This window comes from Silurus aristotelis (assembly GCF_946808225.1).
Source record: "Silurus aristotelis genome assembly, chromosome: 23".
NCBI lineage: Eukaryota > Metazoa > Chordata > Actinopteri > Siluriformes > Siluridae > Silurus > Silurus aristotelis.
In genome coordinates this window covers 4,323,333-4,346,791 of record NC_139596.1, presented here as the reverse complement: position 1 = coordinate 4,346,791, position 23,459 = coordinate 4,323,333, and the positions used below count along the sequence as shown (strand labels likewise).

At 37.5% G+C, this 23,459-nt stretch overlaps 2 protein-coding genes across 2 annotated transcripts in view; one reads left to right on the top strand and one right to left on the bottom strand.

Moving 5' to 3' along the window:
- ank1a (ankyrin 1, erythrocytic a) overlaps nucleotides 1-13,914 on the top strand; it is a 98,876-nt gene extending 84,962 nt beyond the window's left edge. The window contains exons 41-45 of the mRNA XM_083526786.1: nucleotides 287-626; nucleotides 5,056-5,139; nucleotides 6,307-6,447; nucleotides 8,315-8,412; nucleotides 10,122-13,914. Of these exons, the coding sequence (XP_083382912.1) occupies nucleotides 287-626; nucleotides 5,056-5,139; nucleotides 6,307-6,447; nucleotides 8,315-8,389 (640 nt within the window). The 3' untranslated portion in view covers nucleotides 8,390-8,412; nucleotides 10,122-13,914. The remainder of the gene's footprint in view (nucleotides 1-286; nucleotides 627-5,055; nucleotides 5,140-6,306; nucleotides 6,448-8,314; nucleotides 8,413-10,121) is intronic.
- A 3,372-nt stretch (nucleotides 13,915-17,286) lies between these two features.
- spaw (southpaw) lies at nucleotides 17,287-20,055 on the bottom strand. Its single transcript, XM_083526742.1, has 3 exons — nucleotides 19,730-20,055; nucleotides 18,291-19,054; nucleotides 17,287-17,763 (listed from the first exon to the last, which is right to left on the bottom strand). Exons 1-3 carry the CDS (start codon nucleotides 19,998-20,000, stop codon nucleotides 17,611-17,613), a joined length of 1,188 nt encoding a protein of 395 aa, XP_083382868.1. The 5' UTR covers nucleotides 20,001-20,055; the 3' UTR covers nucleotides 17,287-17,610.
- Nucleotides 20,056-23,459: the final 3,404 nt, after the last annotated feature.

Below are 23,459 nucleotides of genomic sequence, written 5' to 3'. Positions count from 1 at the left end.
GTTGCCACTGGTATAGATTTGATAATTTTTTATTTTTTTATTTATTTATTTTTTTTTTTTTTACTTTCTGTCAATATTTAAAAGTCTTACATTTTGGGACACTTCCAAAATGAAATTATTGTCCCTGCAATAATTCATTTGCTTTGCAAATGAGAAAAATAAAACTAAACAAAAACATTTTATAATGGCTAAAACAACTTTAAACTTCAAACTCAAGTATATTGACATTTGCCCAAACAAACATATGTTGCCATTGCTTTTGTTAATAGTTTATTTTTCTTCTTAGATCAAGTGGTGGTTCTTTCCTGTCCTATCTTCAAGAGCAGACTGGCCCTGGATGGCATCCTATCCCAGATCCCACACAGAACTGGGCAGGAACCTCACAACCAGCCAATTTCAGACAAACCAAGGAGTCCATGATGTCATCAGTAAGGGCAACAGTGGATGGAGATTTAAGCCAGTCACACTTGTCCCAGGAAGCTTTATTTCAACCAGTGCGAGACATGGGGCACTCTGAGATCCTGCGTGGGCATTTTTGGGGAACCCAACCATTTGAGAAGGGCCTAGGCTTCCCACACAGAGTTCCTGATCTGCGAGGATGGGAAGATATGCGCCTCCGAGGACAAGTAAGAGCTTTGTTGGGAAGCAAACACTGACATAAAATAATAGGGTTCGGGGAGTTACCAGATTAAAAAAATAATGCAGCCATAAAGTCATCTGTCAGTTCACTTGCACTTCTTTGGTTTAGTTAAATCGGAAAGTCTTTCCAAGGGACAGATAATATTATACTGGCACACATTACCTGATGTAAGTGACTAAACTTTAATGGTAGGCAGAGCATTTAGCACATGGCTACATGTTTTGAATTGTCAGGAATGATTTTGTTCGGTACTGATGTGAAGTTGAGGTGTAACACTTGGAATGCTGTGTAAGAGGTACTTGAATCTGCAATCTGTGCAATGATGTTGTTCCTACCTGGGCATGTTTAACATGCAAAGTAGGAGAAAACATCCCTGTCTTTTCTTATATAGTTGCTCTCCCAGAGCATGTAAAGCTCATAAAAAGCTCATAGAGCCTCAGATGGCTATTCTGTACTGATCTAATGTAGTGAACGTAAAACATTCATGTGCCATGTTAACTTAAAAAAAAATGTACAGCAAAGTGGACAATAATGACTAGCATTGTGGACACTAATATATAACGTTAGCAATAAGCTAGCCAGATAGCATTAGTGATAATATTGATGACTTATGTTTTGTGTAATGTTTTAGATTTACCAAGATATTATGTCTGCAGTGGTCCAGGAAGAGGAGCAAAGGTCATTATTTAGCCATTGAGTAGCCAGTTTGACTACTAACTTGGATTGAATAGGTTCAATCAAAACCTTATATACTTAAAATTGCTATACAGGATGTAACAAGAGCCTGATGAACAAACTCTGTCTCCATTTAAAATGAGTCCACATTCAACATAATGAGTCTAATACTTCACAAAACAAAAACATGAACTCTCTCTCTCTCTCTCTCTCTCTTTTTTTTCACACACACACACGCACACACACGCACACACACGCACGCACACACGCACACGCACACACACACACACACACACACACACACAATCACAGACAACCCAAGAAGGACAGGAGCTGTTGGTGCCAGATATAGCATCTGTCATTTTGCCCTCTCTCACCCTCACTATGGCCACTGCTGCTACTTTTGCTGTTGGGGAAGGGATTATATAAGATATATTTAGATTTAAATAAATGGATTGGACAATAAGGTCATCAAATATAGTTGCCAGTTGAGAGGATAAATGTTCTATTAACAAAATTCCTCATGAGGTTAACGCTACACATAGTCGGAACAAAGCCAATAATGCTTTATAACAGCTCACCTCTCTTGTCATAACTGGCTTTGTTTCAACCATGTCAGAAGGTTGAATTTGATGTTTGATATTAGAGACAGTCCAGAGAGTACATTTAATATTTACAGTACATGTTATTTCTGCTTCTCTCCTAAAGATACTAACAGTCTTACTGAGCCATTCAGAGGTGGTATTAAAAAGCTTCTTGACTTCTCTAAAAGTGTTGCTGTAGATCACATGTGCAACTGGAGACATGGGGTTTGGGGGGTGGGGGGTTTTAAGAGAGAGAGAGAGAGAGAGAGAGAGAGAGAGAGAGAGAGAGAGAGAGAGAGAGAGAGAGCGTTTGTTCTTTTTTGGGTAGACACTTCCCACCACACAGCTGAGGGAGCTCAGAGGAAAAGAGGGACGTTAGACCACCAGAAGCGAGAGAGGGAATGGACTCTGACAAATGACCCTCACAGCCCTTCAGATAAGAACAGTAATGAGAAAACGGAAAAGTTAACAAACCCGTGGCATCTCTGGGGTTGGAAGCAGTGTGAATTGAGCAGTTACCCTTGTATGTGGCCGTGATTGTGTGAGACGAGATGTGGACTTTGATTACCGAGCTGCTCTTCAGCTTTGTGGTGCTGGCTTTCTTGGTGCTCAGCTGCCAGAGTGTGTTGCACATTGCGAGTGGCACCGTGAGATCAGTGCTCACTTACATTCACAAGCAGCTCGATCGTGAGCTGGGGGAGGATGAGAGCATGCCAGACCAAGAGGAGAACGTCACCACTCGAGTGGTGCGCCGCAGAGTTATTCTGAAGGTATATCAGAATGTGTGAAAGGGGAGTGGCGGAGGTGGGAAGATCGTTAGTATCAAGTGAAGCCTATTGCTTATTCTAAAAGAAATGCATGAAGTCAGAGCTAGCAGGAAATCTAATACAGTACTATAATATTTCTAGCTGCTAGTGAAGTTGGGATGAAGTTGGGAAAAACAGACTGTGTTTAAGATCAAGTTTCTTGTTAGCTCCTCAATACAAACTAGCATGTGCTTCTCGTCACACTATTTCTTAGCAATGTTCAATGTATTATTAATGGAAATCCAGCAAAGAATGAGAGACAACACCAAACACTGAACTCTATTCACAGGGTTAATACAGACACTCTGCAAAGTTTAGTTAACAATCATTAAGATCAACAATACGAGGTACTGACAATGAAATTAGCCTGAAATCCGATGCTTTGGAAGCCAAATGTTCAATGCTGAAACAAATAAGGAGATGTTAGTTGGACAGGAATGCAGGAATGGAGTTGGACACTACTAGGTCACTACACTTCACAGGTAGTTGAAACAACGTTATAGGAAACTGTTACCCAGAGTAAATCAGACCAGTAAAAGAATTGAGGTTTGAAAAAGTGTTAACTCAACCCCCAGTCTCTTCAGGGGTGTTGTGTTGAGTGTCTTATTGAGACTTCATTCAATTACAAATGATAAATAATTTTAGTCTTCGCCTACCATCGCTTGAGAGTCAAATGCAGCGTGTCGCTCATGTGTGATGTTGCCTTTTTTATGCTTTGTGTCTATTGTTTTTTCACTCCTCAGTAAAAAATATTTTTAAAAAATCCACTGAAATAACAAAATAATAAACTTAACATGGATTAGCATAGGGTCTAATATAATAAGTTAAATATTAGATATTATATAATCTCAGATAGCTACTTGGAATCCGTAGCTACACTCTACACTCTAGCAAAATAATATACAAATGTACAGTGTTTCTCAACCAGAGGCCTACATATTTCTTGCCATAATAACAGAGGGAGATGGGATTGTTCCTTAAATTATATAAATAATGTATGTGGTATTGTATATCCTGAGTGTAATCAATTTTAGTGCCTGAGACAGCTCAGATTTACTGTTTGTTAACCTTTATGCATAGTTGTAATTCTATAGAACTGCTCCAAATGTTATTTATCTTACTTATTCTGAAATGCACAGGATGCCTGTTTGCTGTAATATTCTGTTCAATGAAACAAGCATTCAGAGATAATATAATTAATAAGGAAGTTAGCAAGAAAATTCATTCAAAGTGTCCATATTTTATAAAATTTCATGTTTAACATTCTGGAGTGAGTGTGTATGGCGTATTCATGCAATATGACTATATGTCAATTTACTAAAATAAAATAAAAAGTCAATGTCGATAGTACATCAAATATAATATATCCAGTACATTTGACACATTACATGCATTATAATCATATACTGTTGGTCCATCTGTGGGATGGCGATGATGATCTGTGTCCAACATGCTAGGGGTGTGTTGATCAGCAGAGGGTTCTAGTAGTAATCTAGTAAACTAACTGGATACATTTCATTGATTAATAAACAATATGGAATGCAGGAGCCCCCAAAGCAGATTCAAATGAAAGCTGTGTAAGGAGTAAAGATTGAATGTGTTCCTTTTTTTTACCCATTTGGCATCGGTTTTAATTACAAAACAATCTAGATGCCATTGCAGGTTGTGGATGCTGCTTAGAAAGACTCTGAAGGGATTTCTTTTTTCTTTTCTATTGACAGTGAGTTCTCAACTGCTCATTTAGATTCTTATTTTATTGTTAGGTTAGAATGATTTTGATGTAGTATTAATGTCTGTTAAATAACGCCTAGTTATATCAGTTAGTAAGAGAGTGATGTAGTCATGATTCAGTTGTGGAAAAGGTGAGGGTCTCCTACCTTAGACACTTAATACAGTGTGCAGTGTTTTAGTAGTGCACATCAAAAATGCATTATAATGTGTGTTTCACCTGCCATGTTTTTTTTTCACTGTAAATGTTTCTCGTTCTGGATTAATCCAATAACTGGAGACATGACGTGAATACACCTCAGTGGCTTCATCAAGGAAGCACTATTTGCAGTTACGAATGACAAAAGAAAAAATATGTACTCTGTGTTTCTCTATAATGTGAAGTTTTTGACATCTAATGGCTTTTGCATGTTCAGTATATTATACTCATCTTAAAATGACACAACCCATCAGCTGAGCTATCTTAAGCAAGACAGCACTGCATTTGGCTGGTACACTTGCTTTGGAAACCGAGGCATTCAGTAGCTTTCCTCTCTTTTCTGATCTTCCTCCCCGAGGCAGTTTTTTTTTTCTATTACTTTTGGATTTTCTCACTGCTTATATGCTGTCATATATTACATAGGGTGATGAAGCTGTGGATCTTCCTGGAGAGCAAGTGAGTGAGGAGCAGTTTACAGATGAGCATGGCAACATCGTCACCAAAAAGGTCAGCTTTCCCATCCTACTGCCCGTTGCTTGCAGCAAAGTCACTTCAACATTCATCAACTCAAATGAAAGGATCGTCTTTGAACAGCAGCTTTCAAAATGATTATTGCAGTAATAATTGTTTTGTTCGCTGTTAATCTGTTCTGTTAATCAGTGAGTGAGTGACAATTTCAGATGTGTCTCCACAGCCGCCATAATTACTCATCCAATGCCTGGTCCACACTAAAATATTTATAAAGGCTTCAAATCTAAGTGGTCCCAATTACCATGACGGATTTTTTAACCTAGGGAATGTTCAGCAAAACCCCACATTAAAGAATTCACCCACTTTTCTCAGAAGGTCCAGTCACTGATCCTGATTGAGTCCAGCAGAATTTTTAATGCAAGCAACAAGCAACAAAAACACCCAGCAGTTCAGTGTAGCTGTTTTTTTTTTTGTTTTTGTTTCGTGCACAGTCTATTGTGTTTTTACATCAGACTTTCTGCATTCCTTCACACTACAAAAACTACACTGAACATATACGTTTAATATTTGTTCTTTTAGATCAGAATGGCTATCACTGGATTACCACACACACAACATGACAATAACCGAACACCAGCTGAAAAATTGTGACTCAGCTTTTTTCTAGTGTGGCACAGGCATTTATCAGCCCTGCAATTTAGAACTGGCACTGATGCGCCTTTTGCCACGTTTCAAACATTTTGCTGAATCATCCTTTTCTCTTTGCAACTGTTTGTCCAATCAAATATTGCAAAGAACAAGAATGCCAAAGATGACATGCTAAGAGCACCATGGCAAACCCGTTTTTACTTCCATAGTTCAGATCTAATAAAAATGAAAGAGCAAGACAGAAGGGTGTGAATATAAAGAGTGGCAGTACGGTCAAGGCATTGAAGAAATGATTCTTTTTAAAGTGAGAAAGGGAACAAGAGGTTCCTGTTTAGAGTCCTCACATCCTCTTGAACGCAACAAAACGCTGTTATAGATTATGCCCGTTTCCATTCCCTTTTTATTCTTTTAAAGCATTCACTCATCATTACATCTTCTCTAACATTTGTACCTTTATTTTATGTAAAACTTTTAATTTTTTGTCATTTCATCTGTTTCTCTTGTTTGCTTCCTTTGTTTCCACTTCGATTCCATGACTCTCATCGGGTGGTGTAGGTCGTGAGGAAGGTGGTTCGGAGAGGAAAAGGTGAGGGTGAGGGTCAGGAGTTCATTATAGATGGGCAGCAGGAAGATGATGAGTTGGATGCTGATGCAGAGCAGTTCATGGGCTACGCCATTCTTGGCCGGGAAAGCAAGGTGGGCTCCTGAGCAAGCCTGGATCTAGCTTCCAGTTAAGGACAAACCTTAACTGCCTTGAGTGGTAATAGCTAATAGCTGGGCATGTTGGAAAAGCACAGCAATATATAGTCTTTATTTGCTTTGAAATTTGATTTGCTTCCAATATAAAATGGATAATAGGTCAGTTTATAAGTAAAGAACATCCAAGTAAAAATGTTTTATTGATTACAAAGGGGTTTTGTGTTATAGGACATACAAGCATAACTATTACAAAGACCATATACACTCAGCGTCCACTTTAGTAGAAACACCTGCACACCTGCACATCCACTTGCAATTTTCCAGTTAGCCAATCGTGCATGTATGAACTGAGGATGCAGATTCAAAAAAGCTTTCAATAACTAGCAGATCTGCAGGCAATAACATCTTACTGATGAGAGAGAAGAGAATGACTAGCCTCGTCTGAGCTGACAGGAAGTCTATGGAACCTTAGATAAACACTCTTTACAACCATGAGCAGAAAAGCATCTGAGAATGTACATGTCTCTTGACCTGTATCTGTGTGAAATTAATCTGTTTGGCTGCTGTGTGATTGGTTGATTAGATTAAAGACTAAATGTGCAGGTGTTCCTGAGTTCCTACTAAAATTGACAGTAAATTTAAGATAGAATAAAAAGCTGATCTTATATGAAATAAATATTTTGCCTGTTCTGTTTGACTGTGTGGTTTTTATTAGGTTTCACAGTAGAACGATCAAATTATAAAGCTCATTTGAAGACAACCTGTCTTTCCTAATTAGCTAATTTATTAATGATGCCTGGAATAATCAAAAGACCTGAGTAACTCTGTTTCCAGTGAGGTTCCTTATGCTTGTTTTTACAAATATTTGGTTTGTAGATTTAAATTAAAGAAAAAAGACCAAACAGAGTTATTTAATTTTATTAAAATCCCTCATTAACACACACAATATTTCACTTTTACCAAACATTGCTGAAGTAAAACTTAAGGTTGTGTGAATAGATTCTCAAAAATTCTTAAATCCCTAACCAAAAAACATTAAATCCGTTTTTAATAAGACCATTTTAAAATGTTCCTAAACATCCCAAAGCCATTATAGTCATGTTTTCCCCAGCATGCTTATGCCATTCATTTTTCATCACCTCATTTTCATTTTGTCCCAAAAGGAGGAACCTTATACAGCAAAAACTCATAACAAGCATATTTTCAAATGGTAAAATATCAACACTGTGTGTACATTATAAATAAGGCAAGGGAGTCTTAAATCTGCCTCCTAAAAGACAGTGAATGTGAGGTAATGACAACGAGTGACCTTATTTATTCATAAGTCCATGAATCATGCATTATACCTATTGTGTAATAATGGCATCTGATTCTTGTTTCTTAATCATAGATTTTATTCAGTTAATCTGTTTAGGTTCCTCTTTGTGGGTTTTTATTTCCAGTGTTTTCATGTATGCTTCATTAAAACTCTTCTTTCTGTAAACTATAAATGTGTTTGTCCTTCTGCGTGCAACACTGCTTTTTACCTGTACACATTTCTGATGCTTCTCCTTTCTGTCTCTCCTATTTCTTTTCCCATTTTACGATGAACTTCACAATTTATCTATCTTTCCATTATTTCCTTCTGATCTTAACTGTATCTTTTGGCTTCACCTCTATTTTCCTGATGCCTCTCCTTCTTTCTTTTTCCAATTCACATACTTCTTCATCAACTCTCCAATTCTGCATCATTTATGCCACTTTTTCCTTGATCCCCCCCCCCCCCCCGCACTTTCTGGACTGTCCCATCTGCTGCTGCTGCTGTTGCTGTTGCTGTACTCCGCTGCTCGTCACCCCACCTGCTCCTCTTCTTCGCGCTTGATAGCCGGATGTTGTGGATGTGAAGAAGGGAGGGGCTCAGATAGTGAAATGTGCCACTTTGCGGAGAGTAAAGCAGTGAGCGGCGCTTGTTCGGCCGTCCAGGTACAGGCTAAAGGCATGCCACTGGTTTTCTTAATCCTGCTAACCATGGGGATTAACTGGCCTACTGTGTACAACCTGATGCATATGTTTACGAAATAATTACAGTATTACAGTGGCTGCGAAGTGACTGATGCTGATTGCAAATTACACCACTTTCCAAATCTCAGAATTGCTGACACAACACGAATTTAAAACTGTGATCTTGTGTTTTGGTGTATCTAGGGGAGTGCACACTACATGATCCCTTTCATAGGAGGCACACATACTACACAAACTACATATTCAGGATGCAACCTTCTAACAGTAGGGTGTTTTTTATGTTGTGCAGCTAATAATACAAATAAACAAGGAAGCTGTCTATGATGTGATAGTCCTTATTTTGTAGGAAAACAGAGAAAAGAGAAGTGTGTAGAATGGAGCAGTTGGAGTCAGAGAAGAATGTTATTACAGGGCCAAAAAAATTTTTTTTATAAGAATCATGTTTTGTGGTGTTTTTTCAGTTCCTAGGTACCATTAGATTAAGTCACTGAACTCCAAAATTAGTCAGTAAATGGAGCTAAAATCAGGTAGTGTTCACGTTAATAAACAGATGAAGGCGTAACATTTACGCTTATGTGACTTTTAGTGGAAGCTCCAGAAACTAATGCTAGTCACCTAATAGTTTTTTGCTTGTTTTTTCTATTTCCATGTCCATATTTGTTATATATATGAAGTGTCATTTTGCAGTGACAAAAAACGTTACCCATGCACAGTATTAAGAATGAGAAGTGTTTTTGTACCATTGCCGTATAATACGAACTAAAGATGAAATTAGATGGTACTATTGTCCAGGCACAGCAACCCACTTCCCATTAACACATGAGGATTTAATCAGGTTTCAAGCAGCAGCAATAAACCTATTTTACAGAATGAACCAAATGGGATGACTCAGCGATAATTACTACAAATTTATTACCACAAATTTATTTATTTCGTAAAATTACTACTAAACATTTTAAACCCATTTCTTTATTCTCTTAGATGTATTATTTTATAGCTCCAATACAACATTTAAATCATTACAGAAAATAACTGTTTTCAGTGAATTTTAATGAATGGTGAAAAACAATACCTCCTAAAATGCAGTGGGGTTCAAAAGTCTGACAGCATTAGTGAACTTTGTTTTTGTTTATTTATTATCTTAGAGTCTCTTGGTGTTTGGTACGTAACCTTTTTGCTTTAATGACAGTTTGAACTTGTGTGAACTCCACAAGCTTGTGTATCCTGTAGGCAACTTTATGATCCATTTTAAATCAAGTGTCCATCAGTGTTTCATTAGGGAAATCTGGAATTTTGTTAAAAAAATGTGTTAACATGGACAGTGCTACAATCAGTATTTACTTACATTTAAAGTACCGACCTAGAAATAGTGTAGAATCCTGAATCTATCATTTTTGATACAATGCAAAAAAAAAAAAAAAACATGGATATTTACATCCCCATTGTGGTTTGTAGCCAAACCATAAATCTCAATAAGGATGTTAAATGGTCAGTAAGACTGCACTAAATAAAGACAATAATTAATAAAAGCTAAAATAAAAGTGAGATGCAGAATGTCCCTATCATTTTTTTAGATTTATTTATTTGTTCTTTAAAATATTGGAATTGTAAAGGAATATTGCATTTGTTTAATGCTTTATCTGAAATCCATCTTTCTCTCTTCACTCTAGGACTTGTCTCCCGCACCCAAACCTTCTCTCATAGACACATGATGAGCATCAAGAACTGCAAGAACGTGGAAAACCAGGCAAAGGACATCAGTGCCAATAGATGGCTTTTAGGCTTCTTTTTAAAGCAAATCTACAATGAGAACTAGGCTAAAAGCATGATTTCATATAAAAATGAAAATGAAACCTAGAAGAAAAAAAAAAAAAAAAACAAGCATCCAAAAAGTGCTTCCTGTAATCCCTGTATCAGCATGCGAGAGTGCTGTCGCATGGCCTGCCTTTATGTGCACCACAGAAAGCAATGGATTTTGGGGCTCCTGGTGTTATAAGGGGCATGAAATGCAGGAAGAGTTTGTTGATATGGGGTACAACACTGAACCCAAAGCTCAGCCCTGAATACTGTATTTCAGAACACTTGTGGTTAATAACATATATGCAAAAGCCAACACACACGAGTAGTCACATGACACAACCGTTTCCCTCCAACTCTCACAAATTTTCAGTCTTCCGATACAGTGCGTTATTCATAAAAGTTCGATCTACAGATATGATCTCACAACACAACGTTTTTTTATTTTAGTACTGGTTTTGTGCATAATGCGGTATATGCACTGAAATCTTGTGTATGTGTGTTCTCTCTGTGATTAATGTAACAGCCCAAAACAGGAACAGAAAAAAAAATCGGCAATGTATGCAAACATATGCTGCTACTGATATCATTATTTGATCATGCTTTATTTTGCCAGATACATCACATTTATAATATCAGTGTCAAAGCGTCAATGTTACACCAAGATGATTTATATTTTCCTGGTTTCTTATCTCTGATTCTTTTTTTTCCATTGCTGTCTCTCCACTCATGGAGAAACGGTGGAGCTTTTGGCCTTCGATAAATATTTATTTTTGGTATTAACAGATTATTGCTTTTTTATAACTGTCATCTTTGGGGGGGATTTATGACTTAAGACTTACTGAGGCACTATTAAATGCTCATGGCATAGTGAATGTGACTGAATGCCAGCCGTTAACCATTGAGCGCACACACACACACACACACACACACACCTGCCTGACTTTTACACTTGTGTTAAGTGCAAATGTAGCAACCAAGTCTTCCATTTCAAATGATATCACTAGCTCAGGATTCGTTTTGCTGTAAGATGCTGTGGCCTGTTTATGAGGGAAATGCCTTCTCCAAGAGGCTGGAGTTTATTTCCCTTCCTTATTCATCTTTCATAATTGATTATTTAATGTGGCATACAAACATTTTGATCCCTCTTTAGAGCTTCTATCACTTTAAATCTAAATCCTCTTGTTATATATGAATACTAGGAGCTAGGAATTATAGTGTTGGGCTGACGAGAGAGCCGTGCGCACACAGTCTAGTTTGGACACAAGATCCCGCATAAATGCTACAATAACCATCAATATGAAGCAATAGATATGAATTTTTAGGTGTACTTTTTATATCCATCTTTTAACGGTTTGTCTTCAGTAATACCTACTACTTGTGCATGAATGAACGTTATGTCAGTAAAATGAAAGAAGAGGAGTGACGTTTCCTGAAATTCCCAGGCTGGGGTGAAATTTTGCTTTTATTTTGACGCTAACTGAACCTTATTCTGCAGCATTCTGGTGTCTTCTGGTGTTTCCGTACGCGTGGGACACGTGGCGCGTTAATTTTTGCGAAACAAAATTCCAAAAGTTGTGTTTCGCCAAAATGGAAACTAGAGAAAGACAATCGACAATGAAACCCCGTTTGCTCGCACGTGCAAAGCAATAGACACCTGACAAAGGTTTTTCTTCTGTAATGTGGTTTCTAGCTTTGTACTATGGTTTTTGTTTTGCCACATAGTTTGACCAGCCATTATTCAGGACAGCGAGTTTTAAGGATGATGTATGAACAGAATATATCACATTTTGTGTAGTCGTGTTCAGAGCCCAACAAAGACACTTTGAAACACTGTGATTAGACTGTAGCACTGTCCAAGCAACTTTCCCAAGTACACATAAACACATGTTCCTGTTCACTGGCTCATTTAATACTGAAAACTTTGACTGTATGTTTCAAACCTAGAATAGATCTTAAGGTTACTTGTTTAAAGAAGATGCACCTAAACCCAAAAAGACCTTTTTTGCTAACCGCTTCTCAATGTTGTAGGCTGAACCTATATGGTGCATTCATGAATGTCTAGCTATAGTCTTTCAACTGTTTCATTATGTCATACTCAGCCCTTGTAAAAAAGACAAGATATAGCTACACATTTGCCGTGTCATTGCAAATTCACTGAATTCAATCAATTTCAATAATAATGCCATGACCTTACAAGCCATTATTTAACCATTTCCAAGCCCCCGATACAGATCCAATTTAGATCCCAGTCCCAGTTTACAAAGTTTCTCAACAACCTGTATTTTTGTGTTAATTCACACCCAGATAACACAAATGAGTTAAGTCAAAGACAATGTATTCTTTTAATTAATATGGAGTATAAATATAGAACAATATTTGCAAGCAAAGATCCATACAAAGGGTCAAGTTCATAAAATAAAGTGTGTCTAAGATCATCACAACTCATTAGAGATAATAAAATAGTCAGAGAGAAATGTAATATAAACATATCATGGTGTGAATCTGAAATGAGTAAACCCTCAGAATATTATGCAAATAATCCACTATCATGTGGTAACGTAGCATCACCCAGGAACAGAAATGATGTCAGAGATATTTTGACCAATGCTCGTTTTTGTAGCATCATTCCTTAAATCACAAAGCTTAATTTGCATATTAAAACATTTTAGTTATCTTTCGTTGAATGACATTTAAAGACTGTGAGCTTATGTGTTTGTGTTATTGTGTATCCGGTGAAATTCATAGCATTTTAGCTGTAATGTAAATCCAAAATAGTTTCGGGATTAGAAACACATTATAGAAAACAGATATGATATCAAGATCAGGCAAATCAAGATGCAGTCAAATGTTATTCAAACCAAAAGTTTCCGGGTAAATATTTTAAAATACACAGAAGTGTGTGGTTCCTAAAAACCACTAACAGCTATGCCAAAAACTATTGTTGATCAATATATATAATGATTTTGCTGTTTTTTTTTTTTTTTAACATTATTTTACATTAGACAACCCAAGACATTACCACAGAAAAAAAGTAAAAACATGTTGCAGAAGTGTGATTAATTAAAACAGTTATAAAATGCAGAGGAATCTTTATATGAACTTAAAGAAACATAATATCTGTTAATCTACCTTTACAATTTTCCAAAGCATTTTAGTGAATTCATTTTCAAATGGTTAATTGATTGTTGTCATTGTTGTATTTTATTTTTGAAATGTTTTATTTTATTTCATCGTATTTTCATTATAAAAGTTGAATTGATGTCTCAGATGAAAAGGCCATGAACCAGCAATGTGCAAAAATATGAGCCACTGTTGAGATTACTCAGTCATTTTGTAGTGCGGTAATGTGGTATTTATTCTCATTGTCTCGGCACGTGGGCCTCCACAGAGAGTGAGATTCGGTTTGAATGGCATTATGGTAGCGGTGTTTAGTAGTATTGATTAGGAGCTAAAGAACTATTATAATTGACCCATAACTTAAAATAAACTATACATCACCAGAAGCAGCTCTAAATGGTGCTTGCTTTTGATGGATTATCAGAAGTTAGTGAAACACTGACCTGGGGTTTGAAACTAGTTGATGTGGCAGTGTACGATTTGAAATATCTAATCCTTGTGTTCATTAGCTTTCTCCTTAAATTCATTTCTCTGTATTTTTTATTTTTTTTTTAAAGAAAGGAAAAGAAAAAAAAACAGTCGCATGTGGAAAGTAGGACTGTTAAGAAAGTCTATTATAGTGTAAGAGAGGGGGGATTCCGAACAAACTACACAGTTGGTTGATGTCATTGCAGTGATCAAATCGATGAAATACAAATAATGTAAACTGTTGCAAAAACTAGAAACACTTATACTCGTAACTTCTAGAGAACGGATTAAAATTAGTCCCTCAATAGCATATTAACCTCGAAAGGAATGCGAACTGCACACATGCACAGAACATGTTTTTGATATATACAAAGAAATATATATATATATATATATATATATATATATATATATATATATATATATATATATATATATATATATATATATATATATATATATATATAAAATATATATCCATATTTATTTAATTAGAATGCTTTGCAATTGCTAATGGGGATTTATAACCTACTATTGGGGATTACAGATCTATTATGGATGCACTTGTAGCAACTGAGACTTCAGACGTATGCCTGCAACCTGGGAAATAAAGAGGCCTTGTGGGTCTTTTGATTTGTTTTATCTTATTTTTATTGCTGTTGAAATGGAAAACAATTAAATGGTACCTATACACAGGTCTGTGGTTTAGAACCGATGGGACCTGAGATATACTGTATGTATAGATAACACACCCTGTACACCAGCTGAAAAAAAATATTTACAGGATTAATAAAGAAATGATTACTCACAAACCCTTCGTAGTATTTTATTCCAGAGATACATTTTCTCAGTTTTTAAAAAACCCAAGGCACACACTCAGGTAACATGGTCACCTACGTTAGTTGAAAATGTTTGATATTGGTCAGAGTGAATCTGCAATCTATCGTGGGAAATCTGCAAGCAACACTGCAGCCTGGAGGTAAAGTCCATCGCCAGGCGTTGTGTAGATGTGTTTCTGGGAGGTGGGAAGAAAACCAGAGAACCAGAAGAACATAGACATGGGGAAACCTTGCACACAAGCACCATACACACTCCCAAACACATTAGGAAGGAACTTTGAGAGGAAACAGATTCAAAAGGAAACCATCTAAAATCTTTATGTGATTATGTATTTACTCTTCTGTACACTTTAGGAGTCAAACAGTGCAAAGAGTTTTACAAGAATCTTTCAAAGCATCAGGTTGATTGAAGTCCAAAATAAAGTCAGACACTCTGTCAATCTTCACAGTTTCAGTAAGATAAATGGAAAATCTCCCACTGGTATCACACACGGTTTATTATGACTCCTGTTTGTCACTTTCTGTTACAACCTTTCCTCAGACCACCCAACTGAAATAATAACCGCTTTCTACGATGTTTCACACACCTCTAGATACCACCTATTCTTCAAATGCTGCTAACACCTAACCCCCAACCCCACCCCCAGATTAACAAATGTTTACACCTTCATTGTCTCCAGGCTCTGGGTCATTTTGTCAGGATTTGCACTTGGCTCTGTAATCCTAGACACTGACACTGTGCAAATGGGACCTTTAAAAAAAAAGACTGACAACCTTCAAAAAGCTTCCAATACCATTAAACAGTAGCTTTGACACTTGCCAACAACAAACAAGTTCAATGTGGTGAGTGTTGAGCTGCAAGTTTTTGTGTTGTTTTGATTTCTTTGTCACTACTTTAATTGCCAACAGTTTGTAGAGGATTTTATTTCACAGAATTTTCCTTTTGTTTAGTGGCTTCCTGTGAAAACTGCTCACAAAACTTTCACTTCCTGTTCCTGTTCGCTTATCTGTTCTTGATTTCTTTTAGAGTACAAGGTCAGCTGGAGTTTAAGAAGGCTGCAGTTAACTGAGTCAGCAGGGCCAATCAACATGTGTTATTGGGGCATTCTTGACAGATTTATAGCTATAGTCTAGCATATACAGGCACTGGTGTCTTCTTGGTTCCAGTATTTCCAGATTCCAGATTTTGTTCCCTGATTGCTGTATGAAACACATTTTGCCTCCTCAGCTCCATCTTACAGTGAAAAAAATATCTCTACTACATTTGGGAATTAGGGAATTATGCTCAGTAAATTCAAATTGTCATGTTTTTCTAATTCAATTTTTGTAAATCGCACTGTTTTTTAGGTCACCATTTATAAACAAGAAGACTACAATGAATTTGTAAAGGTTTTTAAATATATATTTGAACACTGTAAAATATTAAACAATGATACATTAAAAAAAAAATCTGAAAATGTATATTTGGGATGTTGATTGATCATCTTGCTCTTATAACCTGCTGTCTGAGACAGAGGTTTTTGGCCAGGCTTGTCTGATCTGTTAAAGTGGCTGTTCCAGCTGTGTGGGAGGGGCCGGGGTCTCCAGCATTTTGTGTATCTGCTCCAGTTTGCGACATGCTGTGGGCAGGTTTTTCCAACCAACCTTTTTTTGATAGAAGTGACAGCTCATCAAAAGGGTCAAGAGAAAAGAGCCACTATTTATTAAGCATCCATCCAGTCCTTCTTCACAGTTACATAATATTAAAATTCTGTTGAAATACTTTGTAAATTAGTCCAAAAAAATGCATTTTTGCTATTAAACAGATATGAACCTGATGATTTGCTGATTTGTTTACCTTGATAGATTTGTTTTTTGCTTGTGCAATCATAATGCATAACACTTCTCTAGAGTCATTAAGGAACCTGAACAAGTTTCGGATTTCTGCTCTACTGGGGTCAATGTGTTGGAAAGAATTGACCAGATTGGATTAGTTTAATTATACCCAACAGCTGCTAAAATCTTGATTGATACCTTGTTATATGAATGAGATTCCCAACAATGAGGATGTGAAAAATGTTTATATTGTAATATATATTACAAAAGTTGGAAGTCGGAAAGGGGAAGTGTGGATAATATTGTGTACAATGTTTGTACATAGGTTAAGAAAAAGATCTCTTTATCCCAAAATAATGATTAACTGTTTAAGTTGATTTAAGATATATTGTGTGGTTTTTGATATGTGGTTGTGGTTGGCCTGAAATATTTTGCTGAAACGCAGTTGGTGTTAAATATATTACCTTGTGTTGGATTCCCAAATGTTTTTATCTGGGTGACTCCCAAACCAGTAATAGCCGACATATAATAGACAATTATATGACAATAGAAAATTATGATAGCCTTTTGGCTTAATTTACCAGAAAGCTATATGGTTGTTAATGCTTGGATGAATCGAAAAGTTACAAACTATAACGAGCTTCACAAACAAACATAAACCATACTTATAGGTCACAAATGTTTCAAGTGTCATATCAAGTTTCAGTGTCTCCATGTTTTGCGAACTGATTTGTGGATTGACAGCTTTTCTTAATTTTTGAAATAACTTTTAATTTATTCACAAAAGAAATATCTTGCATTGTACAGACAGTATATAATCGATTTTGACAACAACAATATCAAAGAATAGAAACATTTACAAAGGAAATATTTTTTTTATTAAAATATATATATTTTGTTTGTATGAACTAGTCGTATATACATTCTGTGCACATATAAAAGATTACACAAATGGTTCCACGTCCAAAATAAAATATTAAACATTTTATTTAAATATTAAATATTCAAATTCTCTCAGTAGACCAGTGGCTCTTGTCTTGACTCCATTTAATCACAATTGCACGGAAAAATCAGCATCCAAGAGCACAAGAGGTGAAAAATTGTCTTTGTCAGTGCAATTTCACTGGCAGCCACATTCATCCACAATCATGTCCTCGTGATGACGCAACACTACGTCATCACCCTCGTAATACAGCATGGAGAGCGAGCTGAGGCGCGTGGGCGCGCACGACGCGCAGGTCACGCGCTCGGGATGGTAAAGTTTCAGCAGGCTCTGTTTTACAAAAAAAAATAGAAATAAAGTCAGAAAGAAGGAATAAAGTGACATTTAACTATTTAATAAGGTCTTACAAAGAGTTATAAACTCTAATGCAGGATAAATAAAGAATCGTAAATTTGTCTACAAATGACGCAATGGTTTAAGAAAGAAAGTGAGAAAGAAAGAAACTAAACAAGAAAGCCAGAAAGAAAGCCAGGAAGAAAGCAAGAAAGAAAGAAAGAAAGAAATTATTTCTTAACTGTATGATAATAGTATACAATAATAACTAGAAAAAATGAAATAAAGCAAGAAAGAAAGAAAGAAAGGAAGAAAGAAAGAAAGAAAGAAAGAAAGAAAGAAAGAAAGAAAGAAAGAAAGAAAGAAAGAAAGAAAGAAATGTGAAGTGTTAAAATGGTCTTGTTTGTTGGCTCAAGTTATTGTTGTTATTATTAAGTCAGTAGACAGATGAAGGTTTCAAATGAAGGATTTAGATGAAGGTTTCAGATGAAGGTTTCAGATGAAGGTGACAGATGAAGTCTCACCTGCATGTAGGCGTGATTCGTGGGTTTGAAGGTTTCATCCAGGGGAACTGGACAGTCTCCTTCACATCTGTACGCATTGTAGCGTTTCGGATGCACAATCCACTCATTCCATCCGATCTGATCAAAATCCACCCACATGTCCACGCGCCTGCACAGCGGTTTGTGTCCGGACTCTGCCCCGGTCATGGTTCCGTTTTCACTCGCCACCTCTCGGACATGTCCCGGTTCGACCCGATTCCTTTTCTGTCTCCTCGTGTGAACAGGTCTGTTGAGGAGGACGTGTTTGGAGTGCTGTACTGTTTGTAGTAAACTGGGGTTGATCTGGTGATCCGGAGACGAAGCGCTCTTCAGGAACACCACAATCAGCACTCGGTCCGTGGTGAGGTGTTGCATTTTGCGGTTTGGAGAAGATTCAGAACCAGCATCACTGCTGCCCTCTTCCTCAACGCTCAATGCATCATCTGATTGGTTGGTCAGCCGCTGCTCTTTGGCTCCATGTCGCAGCCAGTGTGTGAGGAGATCAGTTATGTTCAAGACCTTCCAGGAGGAGGAGGAGGATGAGGAGGAGAGTCCCGGAGTGACCCTGATGGTTCCGACGTAAACGCGTTGCTCAGGTGCGCTGCTCCGCGCGTGATAGAGCTCCACCACGGAGGCTGAGAAGGAGCGCACGCGCAAGCGGAGTTCAGAAAGACGGATTTCTGGGCTGCCCGAAAGTGAAGACATGTCGAAAGTGACCTTCCACCTCTCACCGACATGATGACAATCTGATGTGGGGGAGAAAAATCATGCAAAAGTCAGACAAGCAATTACATTTTTAATTTGGAGAAACCAAGAAACCAATGCACGAGCAATAAACATGAAGGCAGCTGAAGTCCAGCTTCAGCACGAGCAAAGAGCTTGTGAGCCAAATGTGAGCAGGGGGGAGGTGGAGTGCGAGTCGGGGAGGGATGTGTATTTGGTGTCTGATGGTCTAATACACACACTCGAGCACATAAAACAGAGCGAGTCTTTAAAGTGAATCAACACTGACACTAGAGAGATGTTAAAAGGGGAGGATCAGACAACAGATAACGTGTGCGCGAGCAGCTTCACGATACGCGCCGTGCAGTTTCTACCAGGGGTCTTCAGACCACCAGAGACATAAAGAGTCTCTGAAAATGTCTTTAGAAATGCGTGAGTCAGAATACACATTTATTTGACTATAGAATGTGTGGTGTCTGACTGGGGGGCTGCACTGAACACAATCAGAACCTGGTGAAGGAACTGTGCAGCAATGAATTAAACACTGAAGGTGTTAAAGCAACAACTTTACAGGAATTAAATTATTTATCCAGTAGTTTTACACCATGATCATGCAGTCTCTGAATGCACACAATGTGAGTGACGTCACAACGTTTTGTGAAATTAAAATAAAGTAAAAAAAAAAAAAAAAACCGTACCTTTGGCCACTAAACTGAGTACAGAGTCAGTCTGGTGCACATCATCAGGCTTTGCACTGGTAGTGGTCTTCCTCATGTTCACTGATCTGTAGTCTCGATAAAGCTGCAGCATGTAAAACGGGTAAGTGTGAGGATGATCTCCTCCAACCCTGTCCCCGGGGTCCCTGTGATGATGCTCGGCATGTCGGCTTTGCCTGCTGTGCTGCTGTTCGACCCCCAGGCAGCTCAGACTCATCAGAGCGAGGACCAAAGCCAGAAGAAAAGTCTGCATGTTCTCAAAAGTCGATGGTTCTGAGAGAGAAAGTTTGCTGCAGTGGTCTGATCGGTGTTGAGCTCCTCTCAGCAATGCGCGTTTTTGTGCGCAGTCCAGGTCTTACACAGAGCTTTTAAAGGGTCCAGGTGGCCTTTGATGACCCCTGTCATCCTGCAGCCTCCGAAGAATCCCTCTGATCCTTGAAGCAGATCTGAGGAGGAACACGAGACGAGCTGTCAAGTTCACCGTCTCTCGAAACCGCGCAGGTTTTAATATGCGCGAGGCGCGAAGCTCCACTGGGCTGCTGGAGGCTCTGGGACCTGCTTTAAAACGCGACCACCCAAAGACAAAGCAGAGCAATTTTGCAAAGCACTGAACACCAAGTGTCATCAAACAAGCAGGACAAACTGCTGTATAAATCGTGTTTAGAGAAGGTAGGGTGAAAAAAACAATTATTTGATGAAAAACTCCCAGTTTAACTCCCAGTATAACTCCCAGTATAAATGTAGAACATTTTTATTATTATATATTTCAGCTTTTTATTTTATGCAACTCACAGTATATGTGAATAGATATGCTGGGAGGAAATATTCTAAAAAAAATAATAATTTAACCTTTTGTATATTTTTATAAAAAAAAATCTCTGTAATCTGCATATTTAAAAAAAATTGATTGGTACATTGTGAAACTAAAGAAGTCAAAAGTAAAAAAAAAAAAAATTAAGGATGGATTTGGACTTTAAATTATATGGTCAATCTACACACAAAAATAGAAAAGTATAAGAAAAATACCTAAAATAGTACAAATGCTTTGTCACTTGATCTGTATCCTATAGTAATGTATCTCTGAACATTGGTAAATTGTTCTACCTTTTATTTGTAGCTCTTAAACAACATGTATGCACCCCTATACATTGTAAAAAAAAAAAAAAAAAGCTGTAAAAAAGAACCACATTCTGACTGTAACATGCTGTTTTATTATTGAAACAAAAAAATCCTCTATAAAACAATACATTGCGAGTAATTAAGTTTTTTTTTTTTTTTAGTTAAAATACAACAGTATATTGTGAATTACTTATTGTGAAATTCACTCCCAATGAAAACCTCAACATCTTCGGAGCTGGAGGTAGCAGAGCTGAAGATGTTGAGATGTTTGTTGGGAGTGACGACGATGGACAGGATTAGAAAGGAGTTTATTAGAGGGACAGCGCATGTAGGACGTTTTGGTGACAGGGTGAGGGAGGCGAGATTGAGATGGTTTGGACATGTGCAGAGGAGGGACATGAATTATATTGGTAGAAGAATGCTGAGGATGGAGCCACCAGGTAGGAGGAAAAGAGGAAGGCCAAGGAGGAGGTTTATGGATGTGGTGAGGGAAGACATGCAGGTAGTTGGTGTGAAAAAGGCAGATGTAGAGGACAGGGTGGTATGGAGACGGATGATCCGCTGTGGCGACCCCTAATGGGAGCAGCCGAAAGAAGAAGAAGAAGATATTGTGAATTACAAAACTGCATCTGACATACAGCCGCAGCCTTAAACACAACCAACTGAATTGAAACAGGATGATTCAACAAGTCCAAAAACAGCACAAGCCACCAAATCTGTGACTTAACAGAGGTTTATATTTGAAAAAGTCTCTTTTGACTTCGTCATTTTGGAGATCAGTGGTTGCTTTAGTTCTTCTTGTGACTCTTTAACATCAGTGTGTCTCCGGGGATTGTAGCTGTATTTGTAAAACACGTAAAATAAAAAGTCAAGTGAAATTATAATAGATGGATGATGACATCTGTAGACCTTGTGACGTGATTTCGACCAGTTTGGATGAGTAGCTTCTAATTCATTTAATATTATAATCTGAGTCTCTAAGAAAAGCTGTGGACTTTTTAAAACTGTTAGAACGGATTACAAATATTTCACGCAGAAAGCGACAGCATTATTTAGACACACAGCAGGAGTCAGCACACAAAACTCAACAATGGCAGCTAGTAACAAACTTTTAAATCTCCCAGCATGCATTGCAGCATGAATAAATGATGTAGCTGAATGTTGTTACTATTTGCTTTTATTTTGGTGGTGTTTGGTTTGTTGTGACTTTTCAGACATTTTTTTTGTGATGTTCAGCGTTGATCTGGTTTTTTGTTTTCCATTTGTGATCATTACCGATGTTGAGACTCAGACACTGATTGTTGAGTTCTGTGTGTGTTTACGCTCTGCCAAAGTTCAAATCTTTTACTTGTATATTGTGTGTGAAGGACTACTACTCACTTAAGTGGTTCAACTTAACAGTTGATTAAATATTGATTGAGATTAACAAGTTAATTACTTGACACCACAAATACATACATCTAACAATGATTTTTTTTTTTTTTGCTTTTCTTACAATAAAAGCTGCACTTAATAACCACTGCTACTATAGCAACCAAACAAACGCTAACTTTAGAATGTCGCGGTCTAAGAGCACAACTACAGCAAACACTGTTCACTATGGTGACTTCAACTGAAGGTACAACACCTAAAATTATAATTAGAGCTTTTGTATACATAATGACAGAAATAAAGTCACTCTGGTTAGTAATAAGCGAAGCTGATTATGCTGTTTTGGTGGATGTTTAATGCTGAGATCATGAGATATTGAATGTGTTTTCTTTCAATTGACTTCATCTATGGCTTTGACTGTCTTTCCTTCAGTGATTCTGCTTGTTCACAGGTGTTCATCTTCTTCTTTCGGCTTCTCCCATTAGGGGTCGCCACAGCGGATCATCCGTCTCCATACCCCCCTGTCCTCTACATCTGCCTTTTTTAACCCAACTACCTGCATGTCCTCCCTCACCACATCCATAAACCTCCTCCTTGGCCTTCCTGTTTTCCTCCTTCCTGGTGGCTCCATCCTCAGCATTCTCCTACCGATATATTTCTTTTTCGTGATCCGCATATTTGATTTGGCACATGTTTTTACGCTGGATGCCCTTCCTAATGCAACCCTCCCCATTTATCCAGGCTTGGGACCGGCACTAAGAGTGCACTGGCTTGTGCATCCGTAATGGCGCTAACACTTAATCCTCATTTAATTAGTTACTTCATTATCTCAGAAACTTCATCACTGCTTCAGTGTCACTTTAACACTCTGTAGTGTTAAAGAGGATTTTGCAGTGGGATTAAAGGGTTTAAATGTGTGAAATGCATTTGAAATTTATTTTAACAGTAATGTGCTGTACATTTAATTTACAGAAACAGACTGAAAAAAAACCTGTAGATTACTGGCAACCCTGCTACTGTAAAATCAAGAAAAAACAGCAACAATACTGCAACAGTCAAACTCCTGTTGTGTGTTTTGTGGGTTACCATTGTGCAGGAGAGAAGAGCCTGTGTTTACCTCAAGGATGGACAGAGAAACATTATTATGCTGCCTGTTGCTTTATTTAAAGGCAGTAATTGTGTAGTTTATAAACAAACGCAGTTGGTCAATTTAAGTGAACAG

Bases quoted from the DNA above. Each gene is read 5' to 3' on its own strand.
- spaw (XM_083526742.1), bottom strand. From the start codon at position 20,000: ATGCAGACTTTTCTTCTGGCTTTGGTCCTCGCTCTGATGAGTCTGAGC. The intron at 19,055-19,729 runs GTACGGTTTTTT...CCCCCACATCAG, and splicing joins ACTCAGTTTAGTGGCCAAAG to ATTGTCATCATGTCGGTGAG. The intron at 17,764-18,290 runs GTGAGACTTCAT...TTTGTAAAACAG, and splicing joins CGAATCACGCCTACATGCAG to AGCCTGCTGAAACTTTACCA.